Source organism: Diabrotica virgifera, chromosome 1, assembly GCF_917563875.1.
Source record: "Diabrotica virgifera virgifera chromosome 1, PGI_DIABVI_V3a".
In the NCBI taxonomy this organism is placed as follows: Eukaryota; Metazoa; Arthropoda; class Insecta; order Coleoptera; family Chrysomelidae; genus Diabrotica; species Diabrotica virgifera.
Window position 1 is genome coordinate 128,883,474 of NC_065443.1, and position 13,946 is coordinate 128,897,419.

At 32.8% G+C, this 13,946-nt stretch overlaps 1 protein-coding gene across 3 annotated transcripts in view; it reads left to right on the forward strand.

Annotated features, from left to right (window-relative positions):
* LOC114332025 (zinc finger protein ztf-16) overlaps positions 1 to 13,515 on the forward strand; it is a 43,219-nt gene extending 29,704 nt beyond the window's left edge. For all 3 annotated transcript variants that reach the window (XM_028281725.2, XM_028281728.2, XM_028281726.2), the window contains exon 7: positions 2,239 to 13,515. In XM_028281725.2, coding sequence (XP_028137526.2) covers positions 2,239 to 2,465 — 227 coding nt within the window. In that variant the 3' untranslated portion in view covers positions 2,466 to 13,515. The remainder of the gene's footprint in view (positions 1 to 2,238) is intronic.
* The last annotated feature ends 431 nt before the right edge of the window (positions 13,516 to 13,946 follow it).

Below are 13,946 nucleotides of genomic sequence, written 5' to 3' on the forward strand. Positions count from 1 at the left end.
ATTTTGCATATCGAATCCACCGGGCTGTACCTTTCCTCTGACTATATTCAAAACACGGCACTTGTCTAGACCGACCTGCATACTAATATCATTAGAGAATGTTTCTACAGTTTTTAGCATCTCTTCTAGGTGTTCTCGAGTGGAAGCCATTAATTTCAAATCATCCATATACAACAGATGATTGAGCTTCGCTACCACAGTATTATTGCTTTTAATGCTAAAACCTGAGTCAGTGGAGTTTAATAGCTGGGAAAGCGGGTTCAAAGCTAAACAGAACCACAATGGACTCAACGAGTCTCCTTGAAATAGGCCCCGGTTGATTGCGATATTTTCGGTTTCGATATTGTTTTCACCAGGTATTTGGAGGTGAATTTTAGTCTTCCAATCTCTCATTATATGCCTTAAAAAGGTCACTATGTTATCATCGACTTTGTATATTTTCAATATATCTATTAGCCATTCATGCGGTACTGAATCAAAGGCCTTTTTATAGTCAATAAAAGCAGTAAAAAGGTTCCTTTTTTTAGTGAATGCCTGGTTAGAAATGACTGAGTCGATGATAAGCTGTTCTTTGCAACCCATGGAACCCTTAGCGCATCCTTTCTGTTGAGGCTCTATGATATTGTTTAGAGCACAATGTTGGTAGATACGCCGGGTTACACAGGATGTAACCAATTTATACAAAGTTGGAAGACAAGTAATTGGGCGGTACTTGGATGGATCTTGGGTGTTATTTTGATCCTTGGGTATTAAATAAGTAGTTCCCTGGGTTAGAAATGATGGTAATTCCTGCGGATTAGAAATAACATGATTAATTAATGTTGATAAGCACTCATGAATACTCCAAAACTTTTTAAGCCAGAAGTTCTGGACTCCGTCTGGTCCAGGAGATTTCCAGTTATGAAGCTCTTTGATGACATTTGAGACTTCTTCAGTCGTGAATGGTTCGTAGTTAGCAGTGACGTAGTGGTGACAGTTGTGCGTCGTATCTTCTATCCAGCCAGCATTGTTGTTAAAAACAGCTGGTGTGGAAAGTTGATTTCCCCAAAACTCATGAATTTCTTCTTGGCTTGGGTAAGACTTGTCGACACTTTCTACGGTGGAATTGAGTTTTCGGTAGAACGCCTTCTCAGAGTTCTCAAAAAGTGCATTGTCACATTTTCGGTTGTTACTAACTTTATACCTTCTTAATCGTCCTGAATAGACGGAGAGTTTTTGTTTAGATTTTGTTTTTTGTAAGAGAACTTATTATTATTATTATTATTATTATTATTATTATTAGACAGTTACTATGATCGGAAGTGTCGGATGTCGCTAAGAAATTTGGGTGGAACCAAAGAAAATTAATATGTTGTTGGGAATATATGAATGAGAAGCGGATTTTTTTAAAGTTTATTTTTGGTATTAGTCTGTTGTAGTAGGTTGGTATATATGTACACTAAAAAATATATGCAAATATTCTATTTATTTAAAAATACGAAGAAGATACGACAACTCTCAAAAAGATACGCAAATCGCATAATTATACGCCGATTGGCAACACTGATCACACTATCTAGCTACAGAAAGCTCGAAACGGAAGTGGAAGATCAAGTTAATAGAGCAAATAGATTCGCAGGTTGCCTGAATGAATAAATATGGAGTAATTAAATATCGGGAGAGAAATAATAGGCAGAATTTACAAAACAGTCATCAGACCAATAATGACATACGCGGCAGAAATACGTCCTGACACAGAGTGGTCGAAAAGAATGCTAGAAACAGCTGAGATGAAAACCCTTTGAAAAATCGATGGTAAGACAATATGAAACAGAGCTAGAAGTACAGCTATATATGACCGAGATGCAAGGTAAATAGCATTAATAACTGGGTAAGAAACAGAAGAATAGAATAGAATGACCACATAAGCCGGAGTACAAATACAGTATTAAAGACGGTGAGAGACCGCAAAAACGGTGGAGCGACGACTTATTGGAGGCATATTGAAAAAACAGACAGTCACGTCTACACAGCACAAAGAAAAATAAGATTCATTTATTCATCTTCTATATTTCTAGGTTGTACATTGTACATATTATGTACTTTGTTGGTTTGATATAAATTCTTCAGAAAAAGTTTGCAATATCCAGCTTCCGTTGTTTGTTTCTTATTTTTCTTTTGATCGATGTTGTTAGCTATAGACTACAGTCTTCGAACAAATTTACAAAGCAAAATATACTTATTCTTTTATATTTGTAGGTCTCGAACAGCCTTCAGATTCTTCCCTCTGGAGTCGTATGAGCAAAAGAGCGTTAAATGGCCTTCAGTGCATCTTCTGCGGAATCGGATTCCCTGACCAGACTCTCTACTTTTTACACAAGGGCTGCCACTCTGATGCCAACCCTTGGAAATGTAACATTTGTGGCGAACAATGTTCAAATGTGTATGAATTTAATTCTCATCTACTAAGTAAGAGCCACCAATAGCATTCGGATAAAGTTTGGTAACATAGATACAGATACAGTTTAAAAAAACGGCTGCTACAAAAATTGTTTAAAATTGCTCGATAAGACAACGGAATCTGGAACATTCCAGGAAGCGCTCGAAGCTTCCAGGCTCAAGTGAAACCTTTCAAAGCTGTCTAGAACGTTCTAGGTTCCTTGGAACATTCTAGACAGTAACGCAACCTGCCAGATTCCTTAGAAAATTTCACGTACCATTGGAGCTGAGCCCAGAAATCGTTGGAACACTTCCATAGCTACATACTCAGTTGTTCTGAAACGTTCAAAAGATTCTTTAACTGTTGTAGGCTGTCTTGGAATGACCAGGTTCAACCAAACATTCCATTCTGCCTTGGAATCTCGGAGAGTTTTGTGGAATATTAAATAGCTTCCTGAAGGCTCTTTGTTACATCCAAGAGTTCCTGGGACAGTAGAAGCTACTCTGGAACACTCCAGATCGCTCCAGGCTTTCCGGGACAATATAGACAACTCTTGAAATCGTTAAAATTGTATCTACAAAGTAGGTAAAGAGAGATGTTTACAAATATGTTTTAAAAATAATCTTGGAACATGAGTAGCACTTCGTAGAGCCAATGATCTGTTTTATTGATATAAAATATGCTTTTGGGACAGTACAACATGTAAATTCCACGACTTATATCGGAATTATGCAGACAAATACTCAGACAGGTTATTTAGAAGAAGAAACATTAAGAAATAATTCCAATAAGCAACTGAAACCATGCAATACACAACAAATTTTGTAGTAGCAGACGAGTTTTTGTTTCGTCAAAAGTTTTGGGACGATGATATCGTTGTATAATTTTTTTTTGTAAAACCTCACTTAAAGTACAAACGTTAGCAATGAAGCTAAGGACAAACATTAGTAATACTTAACACAAAAAAATATGTGTTGAGTTTACTGCAACGATGAAAATCGATCAATAATCATTTCGACATTTAGTAGTTACTGTGAAAGAACTCAAAACACAGATTTGTTAATATTTTTGAAGAGATATTTAAATAACCATTAAAATAGATTGTCAACATATTTCCAGTTGTAAACAAAGAAGTTTTAACGTAACATGTGACAGGGTATATTGAAGGGTACAGTTGCCATCAAATTTTTTCAGAACACCTTAATGTTAAGCTTATTACAAAGTCATTTGTATTTGAGTGGTGTAATTAAGTTTTCGGTACAGGTAGAAAGTAATAAATGTCAATCTATTGTATATTTAATTATCGTACCTGCTATTCGGTATGTTTATCTCTCGAAACTTAACAATACCACTCAAATACAAATGACTTTATAATAAGATTAAGATATGGATTTCTGCAATAATTTGTGGGCAACTAGACAATTATTCCCTAATATACCATTACAATGTCAACGAAAAGATTCACCTCAATCAAATTCTGCCTACGACTAGTAAATCATATATTATCATTGACAGAAACCGTTTTTTTTTGTTTATAATTGGGAATATGAACAGATATTTATTTTGCGGTAGTGTACACATCTGCAATTTTTTATTATTATGAACATATGAATTTAATAACCTTCTAATCGATATTTACGTGAAAAGTTCTCGAATGAAATGTGACGTTCCTATTGCCTTATGTGGAAAAAGGTGCTTTTTCTTTGTTTATCTCTAAATTGTTACATTTTTGTAGTATTCTAAACGTTAAAGGATGATTATTGTTGCCTGTTGGATATTGAAACATTTTTAAAACCTCTGGTTTTGATGCTGTTATATTTGGATACAGAAGTGCCTAATAGTGTATCAAAAAGCGGCAGTACCTGAAAAAATATATAATAAGATTCCATTTGAATTGATTGATGTATAATTTGTTTGAGTAAATTTACAATTTACTCCAATTATGGAGTAAATTGTAAATTTCCAAATGTATTTTATGATAAATGTACGGTATTTATATTTTGTCACTTTAAATAATTTGTTGATAAGTTGAGAAGGTATTACTCGACTTGTGGATATTCCTCTTTTTCCAATCGGTTTGTTAAAGCGTATGGCGTACATGGACAATATAACTATAACGCATAACAAATGCAAACGTAAATGTATACATAAACAAATATACATCAAAATATATATGTTGAGTTTTGTGTTAGATTCTACTGCAGCATTTGTGACATGCAAGAAGTCGATCATGCTATTAGAGTATGCTACCACAGGGGGCATTCCATCACAATGTGCTCAATGGTTTGGCGAGGTTCTCCGTAGTCTTATGATTTTATTTGGCACAGTCCCCATTTGAATAATGAGCCGCGGCACAGTCTATGGCATGTTCTACATGGTTTAGAGTTTCCATTCAAGGCGGGTTAATTCCATACATGGCAGGTGCTTCTTGGGTTTATTGGTCTTTGTGGTGGGGTTACCGTTAATCCTCATGGTTTGATTGAGTTTGGTGTCGATCTTTGTTAGATGGCTACTGTGTCAAACTGGAGCACAGTATTCGATGACTGAGTAGACCTGACATATAGGCAGTGTTCTGAGAGTGGTGTCGTTTGCTTCCCAGGATGTTCCGCAAAACGAAGCAGGTAACCTTCGTTTTATTCGTATTTGTGCCTTTTACTGTGTTATGGCAAGCGTCATCACCATATGCTTATTTCTTTGCAATGGAGGGGCAAATATGTCAGGGAGGGATGTCAGATATATACAGATGAAGAGGACTAAAATTAAACTAATTCAACAATTAAAAAACGGAAATGCAAAGAAAGAAAGAAAAAAATAGATAATAATATAATAATCTCCCGTATTATACCGCTAACGCGGCTTTGGGATTATAGCAGAGTAGTCTGCTATATCTAGGACCTACGGATCTATTAATACCCCTGGTTTTACCCAAGGTACTCATTTTTATTCAGGCTGAGTCGACCTGGGGCCTATAGACATTTTTAAAAATGTCTAAATGTTCTCGCCGGCGCTGGGCTTCGAACCCCGGCCTACCTGCGTTGAAGTCAGACATGCTACCGCCTGAGCTATCCGGGCCCTAAAAACAGATAGATCTGGCTAGAAAAAAGGTAAAAGAGAAATAAATTATGAAGGTTTTTAATTTTTATTGAAGAAAACCTGTTTTTCAGTGAAATAAACCCTTATTAGGGGATGTAATGCAATAAAAATGACATGGTTAACACATAGAAAATGAAATCCTAGTTTCCATTGGGAGATTAAGGGACAATATGATTTTGTATTCTGTTCTGATAAATTTGTTTCTCTATCTGTATGTTCAGTTCTTTGCATTTCTACGCTGCACGAGAGCCTTGTATCTAACGGATGTGCAATATTACAGTCATCATCGTTAATGGAGTCTTACGGTGGAGCTAAAAAAATATCATATATAAAGTGACTTCATTATGTTTTTTAAACAATGTATAAATGTTGTCATTATTTAAAAGAAGTACAGTATGCGGAAAAATAAACAGCACTGAAATGTATATTGAACTGTTTATGATTATTTATATACTTAGAATACATCCTATATTCATCAAACATTATTCACGACGACGTTTCCGATAAGATGTTAAAGATACCCTCTGGCATGAAAAAAACTTTAATTCTAGTCCGCAATTAATACCGGAATGTCGGTATTGAGGATCGGTCTCCCTCTTCAACGTCCCCCATATGTACGTATCAGGTGGCGTTAGAATTGGTGAGTGGAGATCTCCCAAAATAATCGTGGAGCATTCGAAGAGACCCCCTGACCGTATGACAGGCTGCTCCGTCCTGCTGAAATCATTGTTGATGTTACGCTTGGACCATTTTCGCGACTTTTTCCGTATTACCGAAAATAGTACCCCACGATAAATTTTTTTTTCAAAATGGAGAACCATCCTAAAGCATCTAACATTAACACGACATTCACATAGTTTATAACTACCTTCGGAAACTACTTAGTACGTTTCGGCGCATGACACATACAAATTTGACGCACACGCCTTTCAGTACTGTTTACTTTGCCGCATACTGTATTATAATTGAACGTCAATTAAAATTGACCACAATGATCAAAATTAAAGTAACCTACTGTGATAGATATATTAAAAAAGTTTTATAGTAGTTATATTAGTAGCTATATTAGTTTGTATTAATTATAATGGTAGAAGCCATAATAGTTCGATTTTTTTCTTGAAAAGTAAATACTACACATTCTAAAAATGTTAAACATTCCATTTTTCCGATTTTCCTCATATTTATGGCGTGGCTATACATAAAAATGTAACGAAATTTAGGTACTGCCGTTTTTTTAACAAATTTTTGTTCTTGCATGTTAAACCTGTGGTCTATTATAGAGTATATTGTTTTAGAAGAAAGCAAAGTGCCTATTTCGAGGCCTTATAGAACTAAAGTTATATTTGAGCGACAACATTAATTGATATTTAAAGTTTATTCGCATAAGCTATGAACTAGATGTAAACATTAGTTGACAGCGATGTCGTCGTCAGCAACGAACGAAATGGCTATTTGGTTCAGGTTTTGAATATTTTTGGATAACAATTACTTTTATAACCGCGTAAATTATTCATTAATTTAATTAATAAGATTATGTTTTCGCTCTCTATGTATTAAGTGATTACAATAATTTATGTATTATATAATAAAAACTAATAATCGAGAAAAAGAAAAAGAGAAAAAGTGATGTTAATAATATACTGTTACTATGGAACGAGTAGATAAATTTTGAACACCTTTAACAACTAAAATCGTTATTTACATGCACTGTACGCCTTATTGAAATAGTTTAGTCGGTTTAATAAGAAAATAAAATATTTCAATTGTTCGTTAGAAAAAAAGATTAGATTCGTTGAATTACACTGTAACTTTGTGACTTTTAACAAAAAATATTACTTCGTGTTTTTATCGTGGTTATATAATTTTTTTCTTTCTCTCTGTCACATTCTTCAACTCTCTCATCATGTTTGGCAAGTATAGTTGTTTATATTTTTGATCCTCTCCTTCCTTTCATGCCTTCTTACTCTTAACAAGCTTTCTTTATTCCCTGAATGCCAATAAACGGTCCCTTTTGTTGTAATAACACTGTGACTGAGGTATTCGATTTTGGCTGTTTTTTTATTGTGACTATAACAGCTCTTTTCCTTTTTGTATTCTTAATAAATCGCCCTGATTAGTAACGTGGTCCATATAAGACATCTTCAGGATTCGACAATAAAGCCACATTTCGAAAGCCTCAATTTTCTTGCAGGTGACGTATGTGAGAGTCCACGACTCAACTCTGTACAAGAATATAGAAAAGTCATAACATCGTATTAACCTGATTTTTGTGGGTATTGATAAATCATGGCATTTAAATAGCTCAGCCATTTTTTGAAATACATACACGTATACAGGTCCAGCGATTTTTAAAGGGATCATAGCCAATACATGTATTTCGGCTCTAGGCGGTTGGCCAACAAAATATTTTCAAATAATTATTATATTATACAAGTCCAATACTTAAGTCGACTGCTGGATTCTGAACTAAGCAACGCAAATGCAAAAGCCCGCCTACATTTACCATTTCAGTCTGTTTTAAATCAGCTGAACGAGTCTAGAGGTGGGCTAAATTACCATACAGTGATATTTTATTCATTGTGATTTTTGTCTGTAACTGAATCAGTCATTGTAAAAACATTACATGTTACAATGTGTAAACTTTTAATGAAACGTAAAAATATTTTCATTAGTAGTTAGATATTCCGAGATAATACAATATTTTATATAAGTATTATGGGTTATAAATGACTCTTTCTGAAAGGCAAAAAAAGTTTAAATGTTTATGTATATATTTATATGTAAATTTAATGGCGTTGAAAAACGTCGTCATTTTACCCAAAATATGGTCTTAGACTGTTTTCGCAATGACCGATTCAATTGTGATTTAACAGAGCAACGAAATATTCATATGTTAAACTCCTAATAAAAAGTGTTACCACTATGGACGATCGTAAAATTCTACACGTGTTATTATTTTGTTTAGGTCACTATTACAAAATTGGGTTTGCTATTAGAACGCATACCATGCCATTAGTGCCAAACAAAAATAGACAAATTTAGTAGTTTATGGAACGTTTTTATATAAGTGGATGATAAGTATGCATCATGCAATATTTGTAAGATATAGCTGTCTTATAAAACTTAGAGAACTTAGAAAACAAAATTTTACTACATTATTGTTTCCTATAATGCACAAAAAGTTAAAGGTGGTACACAAAATGATGTGAAGATGAAACATTTTGGATGCTTTGCACACACAATAAATAAACTTTATTGTTAACGATGGCTTAAAGGATGAGGAAATCAGCCACAATTTAACTTAAAAAAATGATTTTATTGACGTTTCGACTTCTACCTCAGATGTTGTTATCAAAAGTGATATAAGAAAATCATTAAAAATTTAACCAAAATAAAAATACCATTAGCCACTTTAAAAAGAGTTCTACAAGCAACTGCTAAATTTTTAGATTTTCAAAAAATCCAGGAAACGGGAATCCTCTCAAATTACTGCAAGATGTTTCCACATGTTGTAATTCGACATTTTATATGTTGGAAAGATTTATTCAGCTAGAAGAAATTGTTAAGGCTATTATAAGCATAACAAATATGTACGTAAACACTAGTTCGTTGTTAAAACATCAACAAAAATTATTGTACTGTTTCAAAACGTACCTTTTATCTCAAATTTCTGTTGTCGCTCAAATTATATAAACTGATAATTGCTCTAATTATCCGTCCATTGTTAAAACAAAAATTGTTATATTAAATGAAGATATTTCCTATTTACAAAAAAAGTTTTCCTAAAGCGAGTATATAGATGCTTCCTCTGAGACCACTAGTATAAAAATTGACCAAATGGGAGTAATATGTATTTTTATTTATCTGTGTTTTCAAATTTTTCAGATGTAATCTAAAACAACAATCAAACACGAGTATTGTGTATGTTTACGTGATTTTTGGCAGAATTTTCCAGTTTTGGAAATTCATTGAAGCTTTATTTTGGTGTTAGCATATTTTTTGTTGTACAATTTTTTATTTTTTATTGCATGTTAAGTTTAGCACACTGTTTGCAATGTATAGTTTGGTCTCAAATAGTGTAAAAATACAAATTACAAAAACATATATCATGTAGAGTAATGTAAGGCGATTTTTTGGTGTTATTATGCCAAGCTCAACGTTTACAAGTTTAGAAAAGTGGTATATCTCAGAGGAACGATGTTATTTAGTATAATAATGTACATTCCTATTTTTCATTTGATCTGAGGTAACCAAAATGCCAGAAAACCAATTTTGTAACATGTAGAATATATCTTTTATTTCCTTTATCGTTTATTTTCGGGGTTTTGGCTGTACCTCATCAAAATGTCAAATATATGCAAATATAGAGTTAGTCTTAAATTTAAGTACAACTTGTTAATACTAAGGATAATTTTTAAATATTCATTCATATACATTCCATTTTCTATTATATTTCTTCATCCTTTTATATAGTACTGAGAAGTGTACAGTATTTATTTTATTTCGTGAGATTTCAGAGAAAGTTTTGGTGCAATATGTGGGACTTTTGTTTAAAATAAAAAAAAGGTATTGAGTGTAGCTGTAGCGTAATAATTTTGGAAATTTTTTCTAAGGATTTTTCATTTTGAAAGGTTTTAGTCTTCTGACAAAAAAAAAATAGAAAAAAGGAGACGAAAACAAACCAACTAAACAAAATCAAACTAAGATGTAAAACGATGTAAAATACTGTATTAATTTTCAATTACCTTGTATAGTTCTGAAAATAACTGATCAAAAAATTATCCGCGTATTTTATGCTACAAGATATACCGTGGGTATAAAAACGACTTCGAATCAAAATAAAATTTCGTACTCAGATGTTTGATATTTGCGAAAGGTTGAATGATTTTGTTAAATATATTTTAGACGACTTTATAGAAAATAATAATTTGTTAATAGTTCGCAGTATATTCTCTGTGAGACGATGTAGCTAAAAATTCAGAGTTCTTCGCTGCGGCCTAAGATTGCGTAACTGGTCACGTTATATATAATCATATGTGCAATAATATTAAAAAAGGTAAAAATGTATGTTAAAGAATATTTTCATGAACAATTTTATATTAAAATTGTTCATATTGAATTAATATTTTGAATATAAAACGACCATTATGGATGTCTATGCGTGTATTATTACATAAGAGTAAATTACTTGTTAAATTGTGATAATCAGTACAAAAGATTGTTGCAGTACAAAAGACGTATTGTGCATATAGTATGCGAGAAAGAATTATAAGTTGCGTACATTTGGCGTTACACAAGTCAGATACCGTACAATATTATAGTCCAAGAGGCAGCGCTGAAAAATCTCTTTGAATTTACTAAAGCTAGATTTTTCACAGTTGATTACTGTGATTGTGTAGATAAACATACTGCGGTCGGTCAAGTGAAACGTAGAACAGGGGTTACGGAGAGGGTATCAAAGTTGCTTTCCTACGAAGGTAATTAAATCCATTTACTAAGGCTGAAATTCAGTACGTAGTATTAGTAGTATATAGTACAGTAAGTGTGTCAGTACACACATTCTAAATTAAATATAAATAAAAGTTATTATAGTCGATCAGCTGTATGACGGGACAGAGCCGGTCGGTCGGCCCCAGTGAATGTACAGGGTTATTCACTATATTTTGACCCCCTTGTAAACTGCTTTATTTACAGAATTAGAAAAAAATGTAAATACAAAAGTTATTCGATTTTTTAATTATGATTTTTTGACGTAATATATATCATTCTAGTGACGTCATCCATTTGGGCGTGATGACGTAATCGACTATTTTTAAATGGGAATAGGGGTCGAGTGCTAGTTCATTTGAAAGGTTATTCATTTCCCTATTCAGTAATATAAACATTAACATGATAATTATACAGGGTGTCCAAAAAATTTAGCTTTATTAAATTCATTGTTTAATTAATAATTCAAAAAAAAATTTGGACACCCTTTATAAATAATGATCTTAATGTTTATAGTACTGTATAGAGAATTGAATAACCTTTCAAATGAGCCAGCACATGACCCCTATTCTCATTTAAAAAAAATAGTCGATTACGTCATAACGCCCAGATGGATGACGTCACTAGTACGATATATATGTCAAAAAATCATAATTAAAAAATCGAATAACTTTTGTATTTTACATTTTTATCTAATTCTGTAAATAAAGCAGTTTACAAAGGGGTCAAAATATAGTGAATAGTAGTACATTCATTGGGGTCGACCGACCGGCTCTGTCCCGTCATACAGCTGACCGACTATAATAACTTTTATTTATATTCAATTTAGTATGTGTGTACTGATTTTCAGCCTTACTAAATGGATTTAATTACCTTCGTAGGAAAGCAACTTTGATATCCTCTCAGTAACCCCTGTTCTACACAATCACAGTAATCAACTGTGAAAAATTAAGCTTTAGTAAATTCAAAGAGATTTTCCAGCGCTGCCTCTCCGTCTATTATTTTACGTCATCATCTTCATAGGCCACCTCTAAAAATTTCCATTCATATCTACCTTGCGCTGTTGCAATCTAGTTGGTACATGTCTTTATGTTGTCAATGCATCTCTTGGATGGAAAAAACACGGTGTTTTAAAAACACAGTGTTTTTGAAACTTTTTTGACTCTTAGTCTTTTTTTGATAAGTCACGTTTTATCGAGATGTGGCTTCTTCTTCAAAATATACCTAAAAATGTAAATTATAAATAAATTTTCAGATTATTAACAGGGATACCATAGGTCCTTAACCATATACAAATATGTGGTGGAATCGACAAATATTCAAAATATCTCGATAAACACTGGCTTATCGAAAAAGTACTAAGAGGCGAAAAAGTTTTAAAAACATTGTATTTAACTAATGGTGCCACAATAATAATTTAATTGGAACGTACACAAAAGTTTAAAGGGTTAAAGTAGGAAAACCCCCATAAAATTTTTATGGGGTGCACAAATTTCACTTTATTTTTTTTTAAGATGTTGCTGCCATAAGAATGCCACATGTCCATTTTCAATGAAAAATATCTAAGAGATTTCGATATATGAAAAAAATCGATTTTCATTTTGTAATTTCAAAGGGTTGTAACTTTTTTGTGTACACTTTTGTACTAAGGTAAGTTGGATTCAATAAATTTATTTTTGTCCCCGGAATGCGTGATTTAATTTATGACATACGTTTTTGAAACACCCTGTAGTGCACCGTTTTTTTAATAATGTTTAGTATAACTGTGACCACGTTTTAGCCATTTTTGTCTGCCAGACGTCGGGTCATGGAAAACTCACAGCGAATATACTAAACTCGTTTTTTTTACAGTTTCTTGTATAGTTTTTAAGTTTTGGGTGAAAAGTTCCAGAAATGTGAGACTGGACTCATTGTTGGAGAAGAATGTGCACTATGGGATCATTCCAGATTTTCTCGTATTCCAGAAACAACAAAAATTGTATTAATAAATTACATATTACAAATCACAATTCTATTTCGATTTATTTCGATCTTGTGCCTCTTACATCCAATTCCTATTCCAAGATCGAAATAGATAGAAAATTATGAGGGAAATCTATGTCCAGCAGTGAACAGGCGAAGATTGAATGATGATGACAAATCATGACCACTGTCAACTTCAATCCGTCTCAACCGGTCTAAACTATTCTTACAGTTCTCCAAAACACTATAAACTTTTGCAAGTTATATAAAAAATTTTACACTCATTTTTGGGATGTGAGAAATATCTTGAAAAGATTTCCTTTATAGATATGTTGCTGAATATGTAAACTTTTTGTTTAGTTACTTTCTATTTTAATATATACATATGTTTTGTAATATTTAAGTAAACATTCCATCTGTCTTAGATGCCAGTCTAAGAAATTGTACCTACCTTATATTTATTTTTATTTTATTTATACATATTTCAATTTGTAAATCACAATTTGTTGTAATTGGTGAGAGGGGTAAATAAAGTTGATATTTTATTTTATAAATGACTTTCTTTATTCGCTATATTTTCTATAGACGAGCAACGAAGCATTAAACCTAGGAATTTTGTGCAGTAAAATGAATCGTCATGCAACTTTTTGCATTCGATTCGCGAGAGTGTCGGGCAATTTTGTGAACTAAATTGATCTCCGGCAAAAATTTTTGTGAAAGCATCTTTAAAGTGCATAGTGCATCTCGAAGAGATGGAAAATAAAAAATGTAGGACTCAGGAAATATTGACAGAAATGAGTTCAATTTTTACACTTGGGGGTTTTGGAGGTCACTGAACACGAATTTCATGACATCGATGCTCTCCGAGGTACCTGGTGCCCAGGGTGGAACTCGTCGCATGAATAATTCACGAAATGAAGATTGGATCAAAAAATTGAAAAATATGTGTTCAATATTTTTCAAAAATCTATCGAATGACACTAAA